At 30.6% G+C, this 27,536-nt stretch overlaps 2 protein-coding genes across 2 annotated transcripts in view; one reads left to right on the top strand and one right to left on the bottom strand.

Annotated features, from left to right (window-relative positions):
- LOC123272355 overlaps positions 1-27,536 on the top strand; it is a 46,804-nt gene that overhangs the window by 13,023 nt on the left and 6,245 nt on the right. The gene's annotated exons all lie outside the window — the stretch shown is intronic.
- Positions 460-6,254, bottom strand: LOC123272356 (golgin subfamily A member 1-like). Its single transcript, XM_044739062.1, has 3 exons — positions 5,965-6,254; positions 1,882-2,106; positions 460-734 (listed from the first exon to the last, which is right to left on the bottom strand). Exons 1-3 carry the CDS (start codon positions 6,232-6,234, stop codon positions 579-581), a joined length of 651 nt encoding a protein of 216 aa, XP_044594997.1. The 5' UTR covers positions 6,235-6,254; the 3' UTR covers positions 460-578.

Below are 27,536 nucleotides of genomic sequence, written 5' to 3'. Positions count from 1 at the left end.
ATTCTTTCTCTTTAGTAGAAAAATTGGTAAGAAATTGAAGTTTTATCAATTATTTCTGCATGGTAGTAAATAAATAAAAAAAAAATATTATTGTAATGTACAACTTTATTAACAGTCTATTTAAAAATTAATTACTTAAATTAGGCACAATTTATCTGATTCTTACAGTTTATAATATTTATATTATAATAATAGATCAATTTTTTTTTTCTATGATATAAAAAAATTTTAATCTTCAGTTTACCACTAAGTCTACAGTCAGCTTAAACTGATGTACAATTTTAATACTTTACGATAGATTGACTAAAAAAAAAAATATCACAAGATTAAACAAAGTAAAATATTTTTTATTTTACAATAAATAAAAAAAAACTCAATATTAGAAATAATTTTAATAAAACAAATTTACGATATATATAAATATATTAAAGCTAAAATTAATTAAATTTTTTTTTTAATTTTAAAATTATTTATATAAATAGCGATTAAAAAATTGGAATGTGATAATTTAAAGGTAAAAGCCGAGGACAAATTAATGTTTATAATTTATAATTAACAAAAAACAATTTAATTTATTATCAGCTAGGCGGAATGGCTTTCGCGGTCTGTCCAAATCCCAAATTAGGTCGGGTACCGAACCAGGACATTTTCCACTCAAGAGTTTCTTGAAGAAGTCTTTCTTCTTCGGGCGAAAAGTGAAGTAGAGTCGCAACAGCTCTCGTTAGATGTAACGCCTTTAAGGTAGTAGCCTCGCCAGAGTCGTTTTCTTAGGATTTTTTTTTAACTTCGGCAGATTAATATTCATATAATTCTGCGTCGATTGGCGCAATTTGAAAATTTTTGACCATTTTGTTTCAGAGATATTTAATTTCAAAGTTTGAGTTTTGAACGCTCTTTTACATTGCGGTATACGGGATATCGAAAAGTTTACCTACAAACATTTTTATATCTCAGAAACTTTTCTTAGGATTCTTTTAAAAAACTAGAGTAACGTTAACTAACAACTAAACAATTTTTTAAAAATAATTTCATTGATAATTACCACACAGTTTCAGAGATATTTATTAATAAGTAATGAAAAATTTACCAGACTTTAGCCGAGGAGGGGATACGTTAATAAAACTGTGGCAACAACGCAAGTTTTGTGAGCCGCGAAAAAAATATGAGACGCGCATGCGCTGAAAAATTTGAAAAGTTTAATTTACTTTAAGTGTAACATTATAGTTATTAATTTTATTTATTTAAAAAAAAAAGTAACAATGATTATTTTATGAAAATAAGTATTTTTCTATATTTATAAAAATTCAAAAAGTTAATAAGTTGAATATAATAATATATATTAATCTTTCATAAGTTATAAAAATAATAGTCAGATGAAATAATAAAAAAAATACTAAAATTTAAAATCCGAAAATACATCAACATAAAAAATTCAATAACTGATTTTTCTGAAAAAACAAAACAATATTGTCAATTATTTTTTTTCTATTTGTTATTTGCATATTTGCTAGTGATTTCTGTCGTTTTTCAAGGACTTTTATTTCCGAATAAATGTATGTAAATAAATAAATAAACGCATGTGTCAAAACAGAGGTTAATCTACAGTTAGTCCAAAACACTACAGTATAACCACTATAAAATATCTTAACGCTCACGCAGTGTTGCCAGACTTTTCAAACGATCAGTTTCTCGTTTGTGATTGGCTAAAATGAGTACATAAACAGCAAAAAGTTTTAGGCTTGTCAATAATGACTCTAAAGTATATGTACCATACACTCTAGCACAAACTTTTGACGACGGAAGTCGCGAGGGTACTACCTTAAATAAATTAATCAATAATTAAAATCACAAATATAAATTTATAAAATAAAAAAAAATTACCTCGTATTCTCTGCTAGTTAAAAATTTAATTAAGACATGTTTTAGATATTTAAAATTAACATCCTCCTCTTGAGAGTTCGGATGTTTGGCAGTGACTGTTTTGGATGAGCTAGGAGTGAGAATGGCCGCGGAGTCATCATTATCAAATGACGATGAAGGCACTCGTAATTCGCGTTGTAAAGTTTTCTTCATATCCGCTAACCTTTGTTGAAGAACTTTTATAGTCTGTAACATTAAAGTAATTTTAAAATTTTATTTTAATGCGGAATTTTTTTCGGCCACTATTTTTATTATTATAAGGGCCATCCATAAATTACGTTACACGAATTTCAGGACTTTTTAATCCCTCCCCCCGTCCTTGTCACAGATTGTCACGTTTTCAGAATCCCCTCCCGCTTGATATTACGTCACACATTTTTCAATTTTATGCATATATTTATTTATTTATTTTTATTTAGTTTTAATTCCGGCACGTTCTATCGAGGTGCAGGAAACCTTTGCATAGAACCAGAATATACAGAGTATAATTTGAGTTAAGTTTGTGATATAATATATAAAAATACAATTTATAAAAACACAATACAAAGTTTTAACATATCATACACAGAAAAAAAAAGATACATTAAATTAAGATAGATTAAATCGAACTTTCAAGAATCCATAAACTAATCTTCTTGCGAAAACATTTGGATTTAACATTTAAATTTATTAGATTCAACGGTAGTTTATTATAGTACAAGCGGTTTCCCGCCCGCTTCGCTGGGCGAATTGAAAAGGAAATAAATTAAATTTTATGTTTTATTTTTATTTATTTTTTATATCTCAAATTTCTTTTCTATATCTCATGTGTTTAGAAAATGCAATGCTTTTAATCTGTTACATTTTCGCGATCCCGTAATGAGAACAATTCATCGATTATGTGATCAGCAAAAATAAAATGTATGTAAAATTCTTAGTCCGTTGACTGAATAGCTATATGTAATGTTAAATTTTGGAAACGTTACAATGACTTTTTTGCCGCTGCCAAAGAGACGATTGTTGTAAGAAAATATCATTATTAAGTAAGAAAAATATTTAAATCCGTTGACGTTGGAGGCCATCTCGGTATTTGTCTGTTTCTCTTGAGATTCTATCAAATTTTATATTTGTAGGAACTGTATTTAAAGAATATGAATTTTTTGACAATTATCATTCCCGCACTCCTATGTGGGGGAGGAACTTCGTAAGATCCTATTCGAGATGATTTTTACATTATAAATAAAAGATTCCAACAAAACTTTGAGTCTATAAAAACTATCGATTGGAAATGAGAAATTTTCATTGTTAATGCCCCCGCAATCCCTATCGGAAGTAGAATTTTTTGGAATCCGTTTTGAGATGATCTCCTCATGACAAATGAAAGATTCCGACCTAATTTCGAGTTTGTAAAAGTTACAGTTTGAAAATGGAAATTTGAAATTCTAACACCCAGCCCCGCACTCCCTGTTGGAAATAGAATTTATTGAAATCCGTTTTGAGATGATCTCTACATGACAAATAAAAGATTCTTACCAAATTTACAGCTTTTAGAAGCTATATTTTGGAAATTAAGATTTTTTTTTGTCAACACCCACCCTCGCAATCCTTATTGGGGGTGGTTCGTCGTTAAATCCGCTCTTAGATTATTTCTACACCACATGTAGAAGATTTTTACCAAATTTGGAGTCTATAAGAACTATATTTTACAAACGGGAAATTTTCATTATCAATGCCCCCGCAATCCCTTAACTGAAATAGACATCATACACGAAGATTCTCACCGAATTTGGAGTCTGTAGAAGTTACAGTTTGGAAATGAAAATTTTAGATTTTAACACCCACCTCCGCAATTCCTATCGGAAGTAGACTTTATTGAAATCCATTTTGAGGTGATCTCTACATAAGAGATAAAAAATTTCTACCAAATTTAGAGTTTTTAGAAGCTATAGTTTGGAAATTAAGATTTTTTATGGTTAACACTCACCCCCACGATCATTATTGGAGTTGATTTGTTGTAAAATCCATTATTAGATCATTTTTATATCACATATAGAAGACCTCTACTAAATTTGGAGTTTATAGGAGTTATAGCTTGGAAATTAAAAATTTTAATTATTAACACCCACCCCCGCAACCCCGTGTGGGGTAGGATATCGTTAAATTCGTTTATAAATTATTTTTACATCACTTACAAAAAATTCATACAAAATTAGGATTCTCTAGGAGCTATAGCTCGGAAATTTTAAATTTTCATTGTTAACGCCCACCCCCGCAATCCATATTGAGAGTAGATTGTCATAAAATCCGCTCTTAGATCATTTCTACATCACATATAGGAGATTCCTGCCAAATTTGGAGTAAATAGGAGCTATAGTTTAAAAATGGGAATTTTCCATTGTCAACGCCCCCGCAACCCCCCTTGTAGGTGGAATTTCGTAAAATTCGTTCTTAGCTGACCTTTACACGGCGAAAGGAATATTCCTACCAAATTTCAAGTCTCTACGCTTTATGGTTTCAGAGATATCGTGATGAGTCAATATATAGGTGGAAATCTCTTATATATATATAGATTTGATTGCAACATATATAGTATGCATTTTTTGAGCTTATTGATTTTTTGATTTAAGGTAATATTAGCTGTTTAGCTAATTATCCCGTGAGAGATAATCTCTTAACGAGAGTGCTAAAGTATTAATAAATATAGATCGAGTTCGTAAATATTTAAAGTTTTTTATTCACATATAAGTTTCGGGTTTGAGTATTTCAAATTTTAACATATGATGTCACAAAGCTTTTGATCCCTCCTGTCCCTTGTCACACAATATCAAATTCTGGTGATATCCTCCTCCTTTTGAGGTGTAACGTAATTTATGGACGACTCCTTATACTCTTGTTAGCTCACGAAATCAATATATTTTAAATTCTATTATCAATATTATTTAATAGAGATTAATTTCATACTTTTCAAAAATTTATTTAGTCCAATAGAAATGAAAAAAAAACATGAAATTATTTAAAAAAAATTTTCCTGTCCAAGTATGAAAAAAATCCATTAATTGACTTAAATATTTTTTTTAATTCTTTGAAGAAATTAATAAAATAAAAAAAAAACAAAAAGACTAGATTTATATCGTCCTATTTCAGCGAATTTATATATTTTTTTTAATTTTATTATTTCATAATTAAATGAGCATTATGAGTCGTGCATTTTTGGATTTTCTAAACTTCTTAAAATTGTCTTTTTTTCGAAATCTAGAAACTTTTTTTAGCAAAAAAATTACTGTGAGAATAATTTTTATTTCTTCAGCTAAAAAAAAATTATTTAAAAATTTCCAACAATTTAATTTTTTGTCACAATAAAATGCCAATATTTTTAAAAATAAATTTTTTTCTCTCAGTGTGTTTATATATGTTGTGATCTAACAAGACTTTAGTCTTGAAATAGATAAAAAAAATTCCGAATAATCTATAAATCCAAAAATTCACTTTTAAAAATGTCACCAATCTTAACCGAATTATTAAGAAATTTCAAATTTGCTTGGGGCTATTTTGGTTGAAAAAGAAAAATTTTTTTTTACTAAAAAGATTTTCCTTAAAATCAAAATTGAAAATTTCTGTGATCTAGAGGCCTTAAAGATTATAAATAAAATAGTCATAATAGAAATTAATTATTAAATTGATTATATAAATAGCAAAATCAATTAAAGTGCCACTAAAAGGGTCCCCATCAATAATGGGGTCTTTTACCTTAAATCTACTTAAATAAAAATAAATAAATATTAACTCATATTTTAAGGTTTAAAATTTTTCCCTGAATTTTTTTAATTTTTATGACTAGTAAGGTAAAAGACCCAGTTATTATTGACACTTGCAATTTTAGTTTAATTAAAAAAAAAAAAAAAAAGCCAATTAATAAATTAATAAATATAATTTTTCAATTATAAATTTTAAGAAAATTGTTTTTTTAAGAAAATTTTATTTCATTAATTAGAATAAAATTGAAAGTGTCAAACAACTAGGCCAGTGCCAATAATTATATCTTTTACTTTATTAATAAAAACCAACCTTGTTCTTGTCATTAATTTGATCTTCCAAATTAGCCAAATTATTTTTTAAACTCTTCTCAGTATCTTGATTAAGTTTCCGATCTAGCTCCAAAGCCTCCAGCTGAATTATTCTGTTCTTCATTTCTTCAGAATCTTTAAGCGCGACATCCTTTAGCGAGTTCGCGGCTTTCAGTGGCTCTTCCAAACTCTCGAGCCTCGTTTGCAACTCGATGTTCTCGATTTCCTGTGTCCACTGTTCCTGCTTGGCTATCTCGAAATTTTGGGACATTTGTGCGTTTGTGAGCAACGCAGTCTTTCTCACTTTGTTCTTTTTTTAAATTGACTCTCAGCGTCGCGCTGTTGGTTCTCTCGGCCTCCAAACTCTCTCTCAACCGGGCCAATTGCAAGTGAAGCGTCAATTGGCTTGCTGAGGTTGTCAATTTTTTCGCCGCTTCTTCGAGTTCTTCCTTGAGACTCTCTATTTCTTTGGAAGATGATTCCTGGGCAGAAAAAAAAATTTTATTATAAATTTATTATTAAAGTTTATTATTTTTCTTAAACTAAATTCCCTCGTGCAATGTGTAGTTACAATTAATTTACAATTTACCTGTAAATAATTTTTAGTGCTTTTCACACGTATAAAAATAATAAAGCTCCAGGATTCGAGGACGGAAAGGATAAAAATAATAAAGTAAAGCTTAAATATTGCAAAAGTATGTTTCTTTTGCAGGTTTATTAATAAATTTAAAAATATACATAATTAAAAATACTTAACATAAAATAAGTAATTATTAAATATTTTATTTAATATGTTATATTTAAAAATTTTTAAATCTATAATTTAAAAAACAAATGCCGCAAAATTTTCAATTTTTTTGTAAAAACTTCTGCCAAAAATCCAGTTTTCATTTTTTTTTTCCTTCGTTCAAGATCTAATTTGAAGTCTTAATTAACACACATTTTTTTTTTTTTTTTTCATTTCAAATAATCCCGCTAAGAGTTCTGCTAATTACGCGGGCGTATCTTTTTTTTTTTTTTTTAATTTCAGTAATCCCTTATTAAACATGTACACAGAAAAAAAGATTTCTTGACTGGAGAATAAAATTCTTGGCTCAAGTAAATTTTCGGGTGCCCGAAGGAAGACCGAAGTTGTCTTGGCCGAAGTAAAAATTTTTCTTGATTTAAATAAATTGTCTTGGATCAAGATACGTATTTCTTGAAGCAAGAGAATTAATTTTGTTGGAATAAGTGAAATTTCTTGTGTCAAAAAAAAAATTTTTTTTCACCCAATCGAAGATTTTCAAAAATCGGGAAGTTATTGTTTTCACCCCGTTTTGCAAAAATCGAGTTTTCATCAGATCTCGACGTCTGAAGGTCACAGGAAGCTTCCCTGACTATCCCCGCGAGGTTGTCATTATGTATGTATTTGTGTGTGGGGAATCCTTTTTACGGATTCTAGGCATAGCTGTTTGGCCTGGATATGTGGCGACTCGACGCAGCGTCATACTAAAACTCGACGCTGACGCCCCTACCCACTAAACCCTAAACCCCTTTCTCTTCTATCTTCTGATCCCCCATGGTACCGCCGTAAAGCATTTCTTCGCGGGGGGAGGAATTGGCTGCCGCTCTTCTATCTGGTGGCTAAGATGTTATTTCTTCCTTCTAGATTCTGTCTTTCGCTCTTTTCCTCTCAATGGATCGCAACTCTGTAAGCACTTTTGTAGCAAAAGTGCTTGTGGCGTTCCAGGCAGCTTCTGACGACAACATTGCTTCTACTATTGACTCTGGTTGGGTTCTCTTTTTCAGAATCTTCTCTAACTCATCGCGCTGTTGGTTGAAACGTGGACACACAAAGAAAACATGCTCCGCATCTTCATTGACCCCTGGACAGGACGGGCACTCTGGGGTATCATCGTGCCTAAAGCGGTGAAGATACTTCCGGTAACATCCGTGTCCTGATAACATCTGCGTTAAATAATAGTTGATCTCACCGTGACTCCGGTTGAACCACACATCAATCCGAGGTATGAGACGGTACGTCCACCGACCTTTCTCTGCAGCATTCCACTCCTGTTGACATCTTGCGATGCTGTGTTGCCGTTCTTCCCTTCTAAGTTCTTCAGGGCTCAGTGTGGTTGACCTTTTTCGTTGATATAGGTTCCGTCTTTCCTCAGCTAGGACTCTGAGAGGCAGAGTACTGGAAATAACACACACTACTTCCTCTGATATTGTGCGGAAGGCACTAGCTACTCGTAGGGCACTCAGTCGATATACTGGTCCAGCCTTTCACCATGATTCTTGCGTCTTTAGTATACATGTTGTAATTAAAAAAAAAAAAAAATGGATGCAATTATTTCAAAATAATTTAATTGGTAAGTAAAATTAGAAATAGGTAGTGTCAGCTGATTTCAGTATCATTTATTTATATTTAAAGTTTTTACAAACTAAAATATAATTTATTGTATATTTTTTATTTTTTAGAAACTAAAAATGACAAAAAATAAAAAATTTTTTAGTTTCAATAATAAATATAAAATGTGTTGATAAAACGTCGTGATACTGAAATTTACAGGCTGAAAATTTTTATTCAACTAAATTATTATGAAAAAAAATATTTAGTGAAAAAATTCCACGTTTAGAAATAAATATAAAAAAATTACTAAATATAAAAGTACATATTCTTCAAAATAGTTTTCTTTAAATTAATTTAATGATTTTATTGATATATTATCATTAAAATTAAATACTGTCATAATGATCGTTAAACCTTGATAAGTTGTACTGTGTATTATTATAATTATGTCTTACAGTTTTTGATTAACATGATTATTTAATTTAAACAAAAATATTTATTGTAAATGTGCCAAGTTTCTATTGTTAGTTTTGTTATCTAAAATAAAATTATCATTACTTAATATTTTATTAACTTATAATAAAAATGAAGATTATGTTAAAAGCGCACGAAGATGACAAAATTTAAGTCGTTTTAATGTACATCGATAACGACGATACCGATAGTGATTTTTAAGGTATTTTATTTTATCATTATCAATTTTATCATTATATACTTTAAATAAGGTACGTAAAAATTTTCTACAGCGTAGTTTATTGTATTTTTTTTTCGCTGGTACAATAATTTTTATTTTTTGTCCAGGTATTTTGATATTGAAGAAGAATATGCTGAAATTATTCGCAACTTTAACAATATTGAGTGCTGGAAATTTTGATATTTCTGATGCTGTTGGACCAGTCAAGACTTTTGATGGAATTGTGACTCATTTAATAGTCAGTCCAGAAACTGGACTCTATTATGTAGATCGGTTGGAGGGAAGCAATAATATAACAGTTAGGCGCAAAGTTAATGTAAGTTTTAATAAAATATGTTACTAGGTTAATTATAATTATTTAGACTAGCAACCTTGCAGTCACTATGTGACTGCCGTGATTTGTGAACTATAAATAAATAAAATTTTGCTTTATTAAATAATCTCTTTTTTTATTGACGTTTTTTAAGTTATAAGCTCATCCCGATGTTACACTCATCAAAAGCTTTCATTTGAGTACCCACATGCATTTTAATATATTTTTCATATATACATATATGTCGTGTATAAAAATATATGAAAAATTGATGTGGGTACTCAAATGAAAGGTCTCGATGAGTGTAACATCGGGATGGGCTTATATCTTAAAAAATTTCAAAATAGTTCACGAGATATAAGGTAATTTCTTAATCTATATATATAAAAGAGGATGTTTGTATATATGACATAGATAAACTCGGAAACTATTTGACTGATCATTATGAAAATTGGTATAATTATGTATTTTTTTACGGAGAAGGTTTATATGCTATGCCCATTGATGTAACTCGCCACCAGGCAGCGCTGTAAAGTATCGACTTCCGCCCCGTTCAACCGATTGTCATAAAAATTGGTACGACCATGTATTTTTCGACGGAGAAAACGAATATGCTATGCCCATTGATGTAACTCGCCACCAGGCGGCGCTGTCAAGTATCGACTTCCGCCCCGTTCAACCGATTGTCATAAAAATTGGTATGACCATGTATTTTTCCACGGAGAAATTAAATATGATGTCCATGTCATTAAATATTACCATCAGATAGCGCTTCAATGCATTAAGTTCTATAGCGATCAACTGATTTAAAATTTTATATGCGTCAATGAAGGCAATAAAATGTTTTCTCATTAAATTCAGTGAGATATTTTACAACTTATTTTAAATAAGAAAATAAGAGATATAACTAATCTTCATTTATAAACAAAACATATAATTTATTTAAAAAACAAATCAGCTCACTTTAAATATATCATTCGTTATTTAACATCAATATTTGTCTGTCAAAACTAAACATAATTTTTTTTTAAACCTGAACAAGATTTGCTGGAGTAATTTCAAATATAATTGGCTTCAGAACATCCGAGAACACGAATTATTTTATGTTTACCGTCGAGAAAAATAATGTGAACTACTTGATGATGTTAAAGGAGTATTCTGAGCTGTTCATTCTAAACTTTTATGAACGTCGGGTAGAATATAAGTGAATTCGATGTATTACATATAAAGTCATAATTATAACTATAGAAAATACAAATTTGCAATCAATAACAACAAGTTAAAATTGATTATCTCTTCTTTTTCTTAATTGATACGATTTTCAGGTTATCCACATTTACAATGCTCAAGCCTTGCATCGTACTTTGATCGCCGATGTTGCGATGAGCCCGATATTTTTTTGTATAGATCACAAAGTGGATGTTACACTAACTGATATGTTTATGAGTTTATTTAAAATTTTTCACCCGCTAGAGAGAGAGAGCTTGAAGAAAATGAACTCGAAGATGAATGATGGTTGACATATTGCGAGAATAGAATTAATTATTTACAATATATTAAAATATGTACTTTGTTCAATACACTAAGCTTTAGCCCGGCGAAGCGGGCTGGGTTCGCTAGTTATGTGTATAAAGATAGAGTATTTTCGAATGCAGCCTTAATATTTATCAACTTGTCATCATAAATTGACTATTAGTTAGAATGATATGAAACCATGAAAAGGCACAACTCCAGGTCAAGACTCTTCCAACGATACCAAATTTAACCATAAAACCCAATTTTATCATATAAATACACTGGTCACAAAATTTTGCTTATTCTCTTAATAATATAGATTTATTTTTTTTCATTAGATACTTAATGCATCGCCAGCTTACTTGTATTATAATAACCCCGAAAATGAACCCGAAAGTAAGATTATAAATTTTTTTTTTTTTTTCTTCATAAGAATTAATTTTTTATTCCAATTTTTATTGTCAAGTATTATTAATAATTATTATAATTATACAGATACATTCATTCGGAAAATAGTAGTGATTTGTGATTGGTTAACGGTCGAATTCCGAAGATCAGAAGTTAATCTAGTAAACGACATAATAAAGCAGTTAGATACCGCAGCTCAAAAATTGGATGAAATTAAAGATCCTAAAATAATTTTACATCTCACTGGAATTATTATTCCAAAGGTATAAAAATTATTTTAATTAAAAAATTTTAAAGCTATTTAATTAAAAAAACATTTAATAAATTTTATTATTCATTGCAGACTAACGATATTTTGAACGTACCAGAAATAGAAGTAGCAAGAGAATTATTTCTCGTTCAATACACGGTTTGTAGAATTTCGTTTTCTTATATTAATCCTGGACCGGCATTGGAGTATCTTACCAACTGGTTGGATATTAACAAAAATTCTTTTCAAGGTCTTTCTTATGACTTTTTTTGGTTTCAACCATCGTGAGTATTATTACTATTAAAAGAAGAATAAAAACAAATTTTTTTAAATCTTCAAATCAGCAGAATTATACTATTTTATTTTTAATTTTAAGTAACAACTTTTCTGTAAAAAATTATTTTTAAATAATTACATTAATAGTTTTTTTACAATTTCTTCAAGAAGAAATTTTTTTGCAATATTTTATTTATTTAAAAATTTATTGAAATTATTTAATGTTTCATTTTTATTGTCTGATTTTTAGAATATCCCTCAAAGATGGCCCCGACGGCAAAGACGCTGCCTATTTTACAAAAGTGGATTGCAGCAATAGCGGCTCCTCTTCATCAGGCGCAATTGTTAATCCATTATCTCAGAACAGTTTTTTTCAAGTTGTCCAGATGATAGCTCAATCGTAAATTTTTTTTTTGCACTTAATGGGGATAATTGAAGATAATTATTCTAAATTTTGATTAAAAAATTTCATGTTGTTACAAAGTTATAAGCATTTTTGTGGAGCACCAAAAAAATTTTCCCCACCATAGTGGGATCTTTAACTCAAAAACGGATTATCTAAAACAAAAAAACCAAACTGCATTGTAATATGTATGCATGTGACTATCGTTCCACATAGGGGATTTTGAAAATTTGGATTTTAAAAAAATGGCGACATTAAAAATCTTTTCGTTTTTTTTTCTCATTTTTTTGGATTCAAACAACCCTAAAAAATCTTAAAAATCAAAATTTTCGAAATCCCCTACGTGCAACTATAATATAGTATAGACCGGATAGCTCAAATGGTAGAGTAGCCGACATGTCTTCGGAAGGTTCTGGGTTCGAATCCCAGTCCGAGCTATCTAATAATTTTTTCTCGCATATTCTATAAACTCACATTAAGATGATCCTCTCCACATTCCTTTCTCAATCCTTCCCTACCAATATCCTGTTACGTGAATGTGGAACGCTTCACGTAATAATTACCGTAACTCCTATTCTTTCCCGCTTCACAGCATTATTTATATTTGTAACAGTACTATAGCTTCTGAATAGACGAATACGGAAAAAAAAGTTGCAAATCGGTTGATACTTATGCAAATTACAGATTTTACCAGTTCAAAAAAGTAGTTTCGAGAAAAACGCGATTTTGTCGGAGCGCTGCGCATGCGATGGTCATTTGACGCGCTGTCACAAAAATGACTATAAGGCGAAAGACCCCATTAGTGGCACCTTTAACCCCTATTAGTGGCACTTTTTCTTTCAATGAAAAAATGTTCTACTTGGAACAAAAATTAAAAATTTTTTTGATCTACAGGTCTTGAAAATTAGAAATAATATATTCATAATAGAAATTAATAATTTCATTAATTAAATAAGTACCAAAATCAAAGAAAGTATCAGTAATCAGGTCCCCGCCACTAATGGGGTCTTTTACCCTATAACTCGAAAAATATCAAAATTTTCATATGAAACTCTAGATACATATTTTTGAATATATAAACTTTGATTTGATAAAAAAAAAAAATTTTTTTTTGAAATTTCACGGTGGCTATCCCCCTTAAAAAATTTTAATCTTCAGAGGCTTTAAAAAAATATTTATTTATTTATTTGAAAAGAAACGCACTCGGCAATTTACAACCATTTATTAGGTATTAACAATAAATAATACTGATGAATTAGATCTTTCATCTGTGTATTTGAATTTCCGTGAATAACGGCGAATCTTCATGAATTAGAGCTTTGTGTATGTCTGAATTTGTGCGAATTACGATGCGAATTAGTATGGATCAGGTTTTAAAACTCTTAAAGAGTACATTTATAATTTTCAGCGTTAGATCCATCTGTGCCTGAATTTTAGCCAATTTGGGCGAATTAATGTGAATCAGGTTTAAAAACTCTCTAAGAGTTAATTTATAATTTTCAACGTTAGATCCTTCTAGTAATTAATTATAAAATTCTTGTTAAATACCCGTGCGAAGCAGGGTCGACCTGCTAGTATTATATATAACTCTAAGATATAAATTAAATTTATCATTGATTTCTTCCGTAGTTTTGGGGTTAGAGACGACAAAGAGTTAGGCTGCAAAGGCATAATGGAACTGGGAATCCCAAAACTTGAAGATATGTCATTTGAATGGTCTAATTGTTCGAAATCAGAATTCCAGCGAGTACTTACGTAATTTTTATTTAAAAATTAAACTCTTGTATTTTTAAGTTAATAATAATAATGGAGGTTTTACTTGTATCACCTGGGCAGTGTTTTACAAGGGAGGGTGGGGTATTATTTCTCACTTCCCTTTGTTACACAACACACTTTTTTCCCAGCTCTACTTTGTATTTACTTCCATCATTATTATCACTTCATTATACTCACTACTTCTTTTGACCCCACCCCCCTGCATGTCGGGATTTTTTTTTCATTCCCAACACACACTTCTTAATGCGGCTGTGGACCGACTTGTGCCTTCTGTACCGCATTCACCCTGGTCCTTACCACTCGGGTATTGGAACAGAAACATGGGGAAACCACAGAGAAAACCCATGTTAGTACAGTCGGAGCTGGGTTAAGTCTACAGTGATTGATAAGAAATTCTTCTTTATCGACCACTGGAGCATTAGGCCCCTATCCTAGTGTGCAGAGATCCCTCGCGCTAGCCAACGCTGACTAGAGTGATCACTCATTCAAGTTGTTGCTTAAATGGGTGATCACCCAAGTCAGACGTGTGCCGCCCGGCTATCTCTGCCACATCCAGAGGCTGGCAACATTAACGCACATATTTTTATTTATAATCACTGAAAAATATTGGTGCGTGTCGGGATCGAACCCGGGTCCCACTCTTTCGAAAAGCGGGCACCGAACCGACCAGGCTATTGCCAGCCTCTTTGTATTTTTAATTAAATTTATTAGATTTTATAAGTTTTTTTTTTGTGTTAATTGCAGCGATTCTAATTATTCTTGTTACAAACTATCATCTACAATCTCGGATGACCCTGATCCATCACCAGCAAGGGTCTTAATTTTAAGCCCAGCGACCCAAATTCATTACGCTTTTTATACAAGCGACCATCAATTGAGAATTGAACGTTCTGGAAATGTAAGTTTGTTTAATACATTATTTCAATAAAAATAATTATTAATTATCAATCATATCTTCAGATTTTTCAAGGTTCTGAATTTTGGAATAATTATAGAAACCCGAAGACTAATCGCAGCAGTAAGTACTTCGGAAAAAAAAAAATTTTAAATATAATAAGTCGGTAAAAAAAAATTTTTTTTTTTCCAGATACTTATGTTCAAAATGTATTACTGATTCTTGATTATAATTTGAGAGACTTATACAATGACAAATATGAATTGGCAATTCCAGTTCTTCAGGCTTTAGAAAAAGCAGCTGTTAGATTAAATGAGATAGAAAGTCCAAAAATTTTATTAAGTGTTAAAGGAATTATTGTGCCTGAAGTAAGAATTGAAGAATTCTGAGTTTTTAATTTTTATAAAAAATTTATTTCATAATTACAGCATTCAGATGTCTTTGGGTTACCAGAATTGAAACAATCTCGCTTCTGGGGAACTCCCTGTCGTCCTGGACTCGGAACGTTAGAAAAGTTAAATCAATGGATGAAAGATAATGAAAAATCATTTAGAACTACTCCCTATGATTTATATTTGTTCGCTTCAAGGTTTGGATCAACTATATTGAGTAAATATTTTCGTACGTATAATTATTTTTAAATGGAGCAATTTTTTCTTTGCAGTCGACCTCCGTGCAACGAAAGCAACTTTAACAAAATTGATAATAGTTTGACTGTTACATATGGCTGTAATGCTTTAAATTACAAATCCGGTGGAATGTTTCACTATGGCGAATTTTACAGTAATTTATACGCAGCACAAGTTGTTGCTAAAACGTAATTACAATATTTATAATAAATAAAAATAAGAATTAGTTAGTATTTTAATTAAGTAATTACTAGCAACCTTGCAGTCACTATTTGACTGCCGTGATTTTTGAACTATAAATAATTAAAATTTTGCTGCATTAAATAATGACTTTTGTCAAATTGCAATGTTTTTTTTCTAACTATTGACGTTTTTAAAAATGTAAGCTCATCCTGGTGTTACACTCATCGAGAGCTTTCAGTTGAGTACCCACATGCATTTTCATATATTTTTATTATATACATATATATTAGGGTGGTTCATTTCCGCAAAATTTTTTTTTTTTACTTGCTCATGCAAAATATTAATCTACATATAGAAAAAAAAAATTCTCACCAAGTTTAAGCTCTTAATATTAATTTTAAGTACTTACAATTTAAATTTAAAGTTTTACCATTCAAAATGCATGTAAAAAAATATTTTTTTTTCAAATTTTTAATGCTTACCCAGTTTTTACAATATTACAAATCGGTTTGATTGACCTTGTGAAAAATTCCACGCTATTCAAAGTAGCCTTAGAGTTTTCTTGTGTAACTCACACTGGTTCACTAGTAGGAGTCGTCAAAGTACAGTTTTTGAAAAAAATATATTTTTTTTTAATTTTTCGAGCAAACCGCCAAAAGTAGGAAGAAAAAAAGGACTTACTCATAAAAAAAAGTTATCCGACCAATGTTTAATTGAATTTACAGCCATTTTTATACCGGAAAATGTAAGAAATTGATAAATACTAACTCATAATGTTATTTAGATTCATTTTTTCTAATTATTACCATTATATTTCCCTACATTAAGAACTTTTTCGAAATTAGTATGATTTTTTACTCATAATGAATACAAAAACAACACATGAATTCATAAAAAAGCAACAAAAATTTAATCAAAATATACAGAAGGTTATGTTATTATGTAAAATACTTCAAATGTGATAAACGTCGGAATAGTTATAAAAAACAAGTTAATAAATTTCAAATAATTACTCATGTTATTGAAAACACATCAATATTTTGAAGCTGAATATAGCTTTTTGGCACACGTAGGAAATTCTTTTCTACATTGTTGAACCAGTAATAATAAATATTGTTTTCTCCCCTCCGGGCGGAAAGCGTCAATTTTGCGCCCGCTGCGCTAAATGAAAATGCCGCTTTCCGCCTCCGTCGAGGAGAAAAATAGTTTTCTGCCCTCCAGGCGGAAAGTGGCAACTTTCGGCCCGCTGCGCTAAACGAAATTGCCGCTTTCCGCCTCTGTCGGACAGAAAAATAGTATACAAACCTATGGCAGGAAAATAATAAATATCTCAGACCACATATATGTCGACCTCGGCTTCGCCTCGGGCAACATATATGTGTTCTGAGACATTTCTCATTTTCTTGCCACAGGTGTGTAATATACTATTTCTCACCACGGGCAGAAAATAAGAAAGCCTCAGATCACATGTTTGTCGACCTCGGCTTCGCCTCGGTTAACAATTACATGTAATCTGAGACATTTCTTATTTTCCTGCCCTAGGTAAGAAAAATACTATTCTGATCTTGATCATCGATGAAGAATTCAAACTCGATTAACGATTAACGATTACATCATTAATGGTAAACCATTAAATACAAGTAACAGCGAAAAATTGATATTAAAATAGTAATTTGAACATAGTTTATTAAAATATTGGCTTATTCTGTCTTAGTATCAGCGTCACTTGATTCTCGGACTAATCACTTAATACAACAAACAATGAAGAACAATGAACAATGAGAAAATTATTTTGAGATTAGGTATGCCATAAAGCATCAAACCCGTCAACAAGGACAATAGAGACGGTAATATCATGCTAATTAACTAGAGCAATGTTAGAATATGCCATCTCGGGCCTGCTTGGTGCAATTTTTCGAAGAATGATTTCTACTTATACAAAGTTGGCGTAAATAAAGTTGACAATGAAAAAAATTAAATTTTTTGCTAATTTTGGAATTGTGCTACAAAACATTAAATAGTCTTCATTTTTATTTTTTTGCTAAACGACAGAAATGTTAAAAAATTGCAAGATCTATGTTACAATTTTATTCTTGTAGTTTATTTATGAATTTATGTGTTGCTTTTGTATTCATTATGAGTAAAAAATCATAATAATTTTAAAAAAGTTCTTAGTGTAGGGAAATATAATGGTAATCATTAGAAAAAATGAATCTAAATAACATTATGAGTTAGTATTTATCAATTTCTTGCATTTTCCAGTATAAAAATGGCTGTAAATTCATTAAATATTGGTCGGATAACTTTTTTTTATGAGTCAGTCTTTTTTTTGTTCCTACTTTAGGCGGTTTAATCGAAAAATTAAAAGAAAATATATTTTTTTCAAAAACTGTACTTTGACGACTTCTACTGGTGAACCAGTGCGAGTTACACAAAAAAACTTTAAGGCTATTTTGAAGAGCGTTATGAGAAAATTGTCAGAGAATAATTTGCAGGAAATTAAATTTCCTACAAAAATACTCCTGTATGGAATTTCTGAGGTGCGTAGTCTAAAAAGTATAAACAGGTTAATGTATTAAAATCTAAAAAAAAATATGAAATTGCAATTTGTATTGTATGATTTTTCAACTGACGCTTTTTTTTAAACAAAATTAACCTTATTCAACTTTTTTTTTTAGAAAAAAATATCAGTAATATCGAGAAGAGATATTAAAAAAATTTTTGCAATGCTTTATCTTCAAGATTAAATGTCTAATGTGAAATTCTGATATTTGTTGAGTGTAAAATATTTTTTTTGTTCTTAGTACAAAGATATATACCAAAATTAGCTTTAAAAACAAGTCAAATTCGAAATAGTATATTGTGCAACAAGTGCGACAACTTGTCGCACGAGTTGCACATACTATTTTGTATTACAAATGCAGCGATATATGCGAGCACAAAATCGGGGTCCAGGGGAAAAGCCCCAGCGGAGGGTTGGGGGGGGGGGGGCTCCCCATTGTTTCAATGTGTAAATTTATTTTTTGTTAATGAATATTCATTATTTCGCATTTATTACACCGGCACACAAAAAAAAAAAGTTGTCTGTACACCGGGCGCCACCTATCTACGGGCATGTTTTTCGACTCTCTGAACACGAATTTCAAGTCAGTTTAGGCCGTACAGTCTTCAATTTCGAGTAAATTGCAAAAAACCCCAAAAAATAGCGAAAATTCGATGTTTTGGCAAGAAAAAAAATTTTGAGATCTAAGGCAAGCATAATTTCCATGTATTTTCGTCTGTTAAATACTAATTTTGATCGTACTTTAATCATAAACCGTTTTAAATCTAAAAATATTGTTTAAAACTTTAGAACTTTTGTTTAAATAGTATATTACACACCTAGGGAAGTAAAGTAAGAAATGTCTCAGATCACATGTAATTGTCGGCCGAGGCGAAGCCGAGGTTGACAAACATGTGATCTGAGGCTTTCTTATTTACTTCCCGTGGAGTGTATACTATTTTTTTGTCCGACGAAGGCGGAAAGCGGCAACTTAGTTTAGCGCAGCGGGACGAAAGTTGTCACTTTCCGCCCGGAGGGCAAAAAAAAAATTTTTATAGGACTAATATTTTTTTTGCTTGACGGGCAGAAAGCGTCAACTTTCGGCCCGCTGCGCTAAACGGAAGTGCCGCTTCCTGCCTTCGTCGAGCAAAAAAATAGTATGCACTCCACGGGAAGTAAATAAGAAAGCCTCAGATTACATGTTTTTCAACCTCGGCTTCGCCTCGACCGACAATTACATGTGATCTGAGACATTTCTTACTTTACTTCCCTAGGTGTGTAATATACTATTGCTCTAATACAAATAAATTTGAATCATCAATTATAAATTGTTATTTTGAATTTAAAAATTTTTGCGCTAGTAATTATCAATTTTTATTTCAAGGTTCGGAGTTGAAATGGACGAACAAGCTGGATGTGGATCAAAAAACATAATGTTCTCTCAAGATCGTAATTTAGATTATGGATCTAATTTCATTTTCCGACCTTGGTCTGAATGTTCACAAAAAGCATTCCAGAAAATGTCTGAGTAATTTTTTTTTATTAATTTATACTATTTCATTTTTTTTAATAGTATTTTGTAATACAAATTTAATTTATGTTCCAGGAACCATAGATATCGATGTTTTAAAATGCTGTAAAGCGTTCTTTCTCTTTAGTAGAAAAATTGATAAGAAATTGAAGTTTTATCAATTATTTCTGCATGGTAGTAAATAAATAAAAAAAAAAATATTATTGTAATGTACAACTTTATTAACAGTCTATTTAAAAATTAATTACTTAAATTAGGCACAATTTATCTGATTCTTACAGTTTATAATATTTATATTATAATAATAGATCAATTTTTTTTTTCTATGATATAAAAAAATTTTAATCTTCAGTTTACCACTAAGTCTACAGTCAGCTTAAACTGATGTACAATTTTAATACTTTACGATAGATTGACTAAAAAAAAAATATCACAAAATTAAACAAAGTAAAATATTTTTTATTTTACAATAAATAAAAAAAAAACTCAATATTAGAAATAATTTTAATAAAACAAATTTACGATATATATAAATATATTTAAAACAAAATTAATTAAATTTTTTTTTAATTTTACAATTATTTATATAAATAGCGATTAAAAAATTGGAATGTGATAATTTAAAGGTAAAAGCCGAGGACAAATTAATGTTTATAATTTATAATTAACAAAAAACAATTTAATTTATTATCAGCTAGGCGGAATGGCTTTCGCGGTCTGTCCAAACCCAAATTAGGTTCGGTACCGAACCAGGACATTTTACACTCGAGAGTTTCTTGAAGAAGTCTTTCTTCTTCGGGCGAAAAGTGAAGTAGAGTCGCAACAGCTCTCGTTAGATGTAACGCCTTTAAATAAATTAATCAATAATTAAAATCACAAATATAAATTTAAAAAATAAAAAAAAATACCTCGTATTCTCTGCTAGTTAGAAATTTAATTAAGACATGTTTTAGCTATTTAAAATTAACATCCTCCTCTTGAGAGTTCGGATGTTTGGCAGTGACTGTTTTGGATGAGCTAGGAGTGAGAATGGCCGCGGAGTCATCATTATCAAATGACGATGACGGGACTCGTAATTCGCGTTGTAAAGTTTTCTTCATATCCGCTAACCTTTGTTGAAGAATTTTTATGGTCTGTAACATTAAAGTAATTTTAAAATTTTATTTTGATGTGGAATTTTTTTCGGCCACTATTTTTATTATTATAAGGGCCATCCATAAATTACGTCGCACGAATTTCAGGACTTTTTAATCCCTCCCCCCGTCCTTGTCACAGATTGTCACGTTTTCAGAATCCCCTCCCGCTTGATATTACGTCACACATTTTTCAATTTTATGCATATATTTATTTATTTATTTTTATTTAGTTTTAATTCCGGCACGTTCTATCGAGGTGCAGGACACCTTTGCATAGAACCAGAATATACAGAGTATAATTTGAGTTAAGTTTGTGATATAATATATAAAAATACAATTTATAAAAACACAATACAAAGTTTTAACATATCATACACAGAAAAGAAAAAGATACATTTAATTAAGATAGATTAAATCGAACTTTCAAGAATCCATAAACTAATCTTCTTGCGAATACATTTGGATTTAACATTTAAATTTATTAGATTCAACGGTAGTTTATTATAGTATTTAATTGCAACATATATAGTATGCATTTTTTGAGCTTATTGATTTTTTGATTTTAGGTAATATTAGCTGTTTAGCTAATTATCCCGTGAGAGATAATCTCTTAACGAGAGTGCTAAAGTATTAATAAATATAGATCGAGTTCGTAAATATTTAAACTTTTTTATTCACATATAAGTTTCGGGTTTGAGTATTTCAGAAGAGCAGTGGCTCTTCCAAACTCTCGAGCCTCTTTTGCAACTCGATGTTCTCGATTTTCTGTGTCCACTGTTCCTACTTGGCTATCTCGAAATTTTGGGACATTTGTGCGTTTCTGAGCAACGCAGTCTTTCTCACTTTGTTCTTTTTTTAAATTGACTCTCAGCGTCGCGCTGTTGGTTCTCTCGGCCTCCAAACTCTCTCTCAACCGGGCCAATTTCATGTGGAGCGTCGAGTTGTTTTCTTTCTCCGCCTCGTATGACGATTTTAAAGCCGTCAATTCGCTTGCTGAGGTTGTCAATTTTTTCGCCGCTTCTTCGAGTTTTTCCTTGAGACTCTCTATTTCTTTGGAAGATGATTCCTGGGCAGAAAAAAAAATTTTATTATAAATTTATTATTAAAGTTTATTATTTTTCTTAAACTAAATTCACTCGTGCAATGTGTAGTTACAATTAATTTACAATTTACCTGTAAATAATTTTTAGTGCTTTTCACACGTATAAAAATAATAAAGCTCCAGGATTCGAGGACGGAAAGGATAAAAATAATAAAGTAAAGCTTAAATATTGCAAAAGTATGTTTCTTTGCAGGTTTATTAATAAATTTAAAAATATACATTATTAAAAAAACTTAACATAAAAATAAGTAATTATTAAATATTTTATTTAATATGTTATATTTAAAAATTTTTTAAATCTATTATTTAAAAAATAAATGCTGCAAAATTTTCAATTTTTTTGTAAAAACTTCTGCCAAAAATCCAGTTTTCATTTTTTTTTTCCTTCGTTCAAGATCTAATTTGAAGTCTTAATTAAAACACATATTTTTTTTTTTTTCATTTCAAATAATCCCGCTAAGAGTTCTGCTAATCACGCGGGCGTATCTTTTTTTTTTTTTTTTTAATTTCAGTAATCCCTTATTAAACATGTACACAGAAAATAAGATTTCTTGACTGGAGAATAAAATTCTTGGCTCAAGTAAATTTTCGGGTGCCCGAAGGAAGACCGAAGTTGTCTTGGCCGAAGTAAAAATTTTTCTTGATTTAAATAAATTGTCTTGGATCAAGATACGTATTTCTTGAGGCAAGAGAATTAATTTTGTTGGAATAAGTGAAATTTCTTGTGTCAAAAAAAAAATTTTTTTTCACCCAATCGAAGATTTTAAAAAATCGGGAAGTTATTGTTTTCACCCCGTTTTGCAAAAATCGAGTTTTCATCAGATCTCGACGTTTGAAGGTCACAGGAAGCTTCCCTGACTATCCCCGCGAGGTTGTCATTATGTATGTATGTGTGTGTGTGTGTGTGTGTGTGTGTTTTTTTTTTTCCTTAGGGGGGGAATCCTTTTTACGGATTCTAGGCATAGCTGTTTGGCCTGGATATGTGGCGACTCGACGCAGCGTCATACTAAAACTCGACGTTGACGCCCCTACCCACTAAACCCTAAACCCCTTTCTCTTCTATCCTCTGATCCCCCATGGTACCGCCGTAAAGCATTTCTTCGCGGGGGGAGGAATTAGCTGCCGCTCTTCCTTCTGGTGGCTAAGATGTTATTTCTTCCTTCTAGATTCTGTCTTTCGCTCTTTTCCTCTCAATGGATCGCAACTCTGTAAGCACTTTTGTAGCAAAAGTGCTTGTGGCGTTCCAGGCAGCTTCTGACGACAACATTGCTTCTACTATTGACCCTGGTTGGGTTCTCTTTTTCAGAATCTTCTCTAACTCATCGCGCTGTTGGTTGAAACGTGGACACACAAAGAAAACATGCTCCGCATCTTCATTGACCCCTGGACAGGACGGGCACTCTGGGGTATCATCGTGCCTAAAGCGGTGAAGATACTTCCGGTAACATCCGTGTCCTGATAACATCTGCGTTAAATAATAGTTGATCTCACCGTGACTCCGGTTGAACCACACATCAATCCGAGGTATGAGACGGTACGTCCACCGACCTTTCTCTGCAGCATTCCACTCCTGTTGACATCTTGCGATGCTGTGTTGCCGTTCTTCCCTTCTAAGTTCTTCAGGGCTCAGTGTGGTTGACCTTTTTCGTTGATATAGGTTCCGTCTTTCCTCAGCTAGGACTCTGAGAGGCAGAGTACTGGAAATAACACACACTACTTCCTCTGATATTGTGCGGAAGGCGCTAGCTACTCGTAGGGCACTCAGTCGATATACTGGTCCAGCCTTTCACCATGATTCTTGCGTCTTTAGTATACATGTTGTAATTAAAAAAAAAAAAAAATGGATGCAATTATTTCAAAATAATTTAATTCGTAAGTAAAATTAGAAATAGGTAGTGTCAGCTGATTTCAGTATCATTTATTTATATTTAAAGTTTTTACAAACTAAAATATAATTTATTGTATATTTTTTATTTTTTAGAAACTAACAATGACAAAAAATAAAAAATTTTTTAGTTTCAATAATAAATATAAAATGTGTTGATAAAAAGTCGTGATGCTGAAATTTACAGGCTGAAAATTTTTATTCAACTAAATTATTATGAAAAAAAATATTTAGTGAAAAAATTCCACGTTTAGAAATAAATATAAAAAAATTACTAAATATAAAAGTACATATTCTTCAAAATAGTTTTCTTTAAATTAATTTAATGATTTTATTGATATATTATCATTAAAATTAAATACTGTCATAATGATCGTTAAACCTTGATAAGTTGTACTGTGTATTATTATAATTATGTCTTACAGGTTTTGATTAACATGATTATTTAATTTAAACAAAAATATTTATTGTAAATGTGCCAAGTTTCTATTGTTAGTTTTGTTATCTAAAATAATAAATTATCATTACTTAATATTTTATTAACTTATAATAAAAATGAAGATTATGTTAGAAGCGCACGAAGATGACATAAAATTTAAGTCGTTTTAATGTACATCGATAACGACGATACCGATAGTGATTTTTAAGGTATTTTATTTTATCATTATCAATTTTATCATTATATACTTTAAATAAGGTACGTAAAAATTTTCTACAGCGTAGTTCATTTTATTTTTTTTTCGCTGGTACAATAATTTTTATTTTTTGTCCAGGTATTTTGATATTGAAGAAGAATATGCTGAAATTATTCGCAACTTTAACAATATTGAGTGCTGGAAATTTTGATATTTCTGATGCTGTTGGACCAGCCAAGACTTTTGATGGAATTGTGACTCATTTAATAGTCAGTCCAGAAACTGGACTCTATTATGTAGATCGGTTGGAGGGAAGCAATAATATAACAGTTAGGCGCAAAGTTAATGTAAGTTTTAATAAAATATGATACTAGGTTAATTATAATTATTTAGACTAGCAACCTTGCAGTCACGATGTGACTGCCGTGATTTGTGAACTATAAATAAATAAAATTTTGCTTTATTAAATAATCTCTTTTGTTATTGACGTTTTTTAAGTTATAAGCTCATCCCGATGTTACACTCATCAAAAGCTTTCATTTGAGTACCCACATGCATTTTTATATATTTTTCATATATTCATATTTATAAATATATAAAATATATGAAAAATTGATGTGGGTACTCAAAAGAAAGGTCTTGATCAGGGCAACATCGGGATGAGTTTATATCTTTCAAAATGTCGGTAGTTGACCAAATACAAGGTAATTTCTTATTGATATTTTTAAAGATATAAGCTCATCCTGAAGTTATGCTCATCAAGAGCTTTCATTTGAGTACCCACATGCATTTTTGATACATTTTTCATATGTACATATATATACTATTATATATAAATTATATGAAAAATTGATGTGGGTACTCAAATGAAAGGTCTTGATAAGGATAACATCGGGATGAGCTTATATCTTTAAAAATGTCAATAATTGAAAAATTATATTGTATTTTGTCGACTCATAATATTTTTAAAGATATAAGCTCATCCCGATGTTACACTCATCAAAAGCTTTCATTTGAGTACTTACATGCATTTTTTATATATTTTTCATATATACATATATATAATATATAAAAATATATGAAAAATTGATGTGGGTACTCAAATGAAAGGTCTCGATGAGTGTAACATCGGGATGAGCTTATGTCTTTAAAAATGTCAATAGTTCACAAGATACAAGGTCATTTCCTAATTATTGACATTTTAAAAGATATAAGCTCATCCCGATGTTACACTCATCAAGAGCTTTCATTTGAGTACCCACATGCATTTTAATATATTTTTCATATATACATATATGTCGTGTATAAAAATATATGATAAATTGATGTGGGTACTCAAATGAAAGGTCTCGATGAGTGTAACATCGGGATGAGCTTATATCTTAAAAAATTTCAAAATAGTTCACGAGATATAAGGTAATTTCTTAATCTATATATATAAAAGAGGATGTTTGTATATATGACATAGATAAACTCGGAAACTATTTGACTGATCATTATGAAAATTGGTATAATTATGTATTTTTTTACGGAGAAGGTTTATATGCTATGCCCATTGATGTAACTCGCCACCAGGCAGCGCTGTAAAGTATCGACTTCCGCCCCGTTCAACCGATTGTCATAAAAATTGGTACGACCATGTATTTTTCGACGGAGAAAACGAATATGCTATGCCCATTGATGTAACTCGCCACCAGGCGGCGCTGTCAAGTATCGACTTCCGCCCCGTTCAACCGATTGTCATAAAAATTGGTATGACCATGTATTTTTCCACGGAGAAATTAAATATGATGTCCATGTCATTAAATATTACCATCAGATAGCGCTTCAATGCATTAAGTTCTATAGCGATCAACTGATTTAAAATTTTATATGCGTCAATGAAGGCAATAAAATGTTTTCTCATTAAATTCAGTGAGATATTTTACAACTTATTTTAAATAAGAAAATAAGAGATATAACTAATCTTCATTTATAAACAAAACATATAATTTATTTAAAAAACAAATCAGCTCACTTTAAATATATCATTCGTTATTTAACATCAATATTTGTCTGTCAAAACTAAACATAATTTTTTTTTAAACCTGAACAAGATTTGCTGGAGTAATTTCAAATATAATTGGCTTCAGAACATCCGAGAACACGAATTATTTTTTTGCCCTCCGGGCGGAAAGTGGCAACTTTCGTCCCGCTGCGCTAAACTAAATTGCCGCTTTCCGCCTTCGTCGGACAAAAAAATAGTATACACTCCTCGGGAAGTAAATAAGAAAGCCTCAGATCACATGTTTGTTGACCTCGGCTTCGCCTCGGCCAACAATTACATGTGATCTGAGACATTTCTTACTTTACTTCCCTAGGTGTGTAATATACTATTATGTTTACCGTCGAGAAAAATAATGTGAACTACTTGATGATGTTAAAGGAGTATTCTGAGCTGTTCATTCTAAACTTTTATGAACGTCGGGTAGAATATAAGTGAATTCGATGTATTACATATAAAGTCATAATTATAACTATAGAAAATACAAATTTGCAATCAATAACAACAATTTAAAATTTATTATCTCTTCTTTTTCTTAATTGATACGATTTTCAGGTTATCCACATTTACAATGCTCAAGCCTTGCATCGTACTTTGATCGCCGATGTTGCGATGAGCCCGATATTTTTTTGTATAGATCACAAAGTGGATGCTACACTAACTGATATGTTTATGAGTTTATTTAAAATTTTTCACCCGCTAGAGAGAGAGAGCTTGAAGAAAATGAACTCGAAGATGAATGATGGTTGACATATTGCGAGAATAGAATTAATTATTTACAATATATTAAAATATGTACTTTGTTCAATACACTAAGCTTTAGCCCGGCGAAGCAGGCTGGAGTTCATAGTTATGTGTATAAAGATAGAGTATTTTCGAATGCAGCCTTAATATTTATCAACTTGTCATCATAAATTGACTATTAGTTAGAATGATATGAAACCATGAAAAGGCACAACTCCAGGTCAAGACTCTTCCAACGATACCAAATTTAACCATAAAACCCAATTTTATCATATAA

This window comes from Cotesia glomerata, linkage group LG10 (assembly GCF_020080835.1).
Source record: "Cotesia glomerata isolate CgM1 linkage group LG10, MPM_Cglom_v2.3, whole genome shotgun sequence".
NCBI classification, from domain to species: Eukaryota; Metazoa; Arthropoda; class Insecta; order Hymenoptera; family Braconidae; genus Cotesia; species Cotesia glomerata.
Note: the sequence above shows the minus strand (reverse complement) of the source record. Positions and strands in the feature narration are given on the sequence as shown.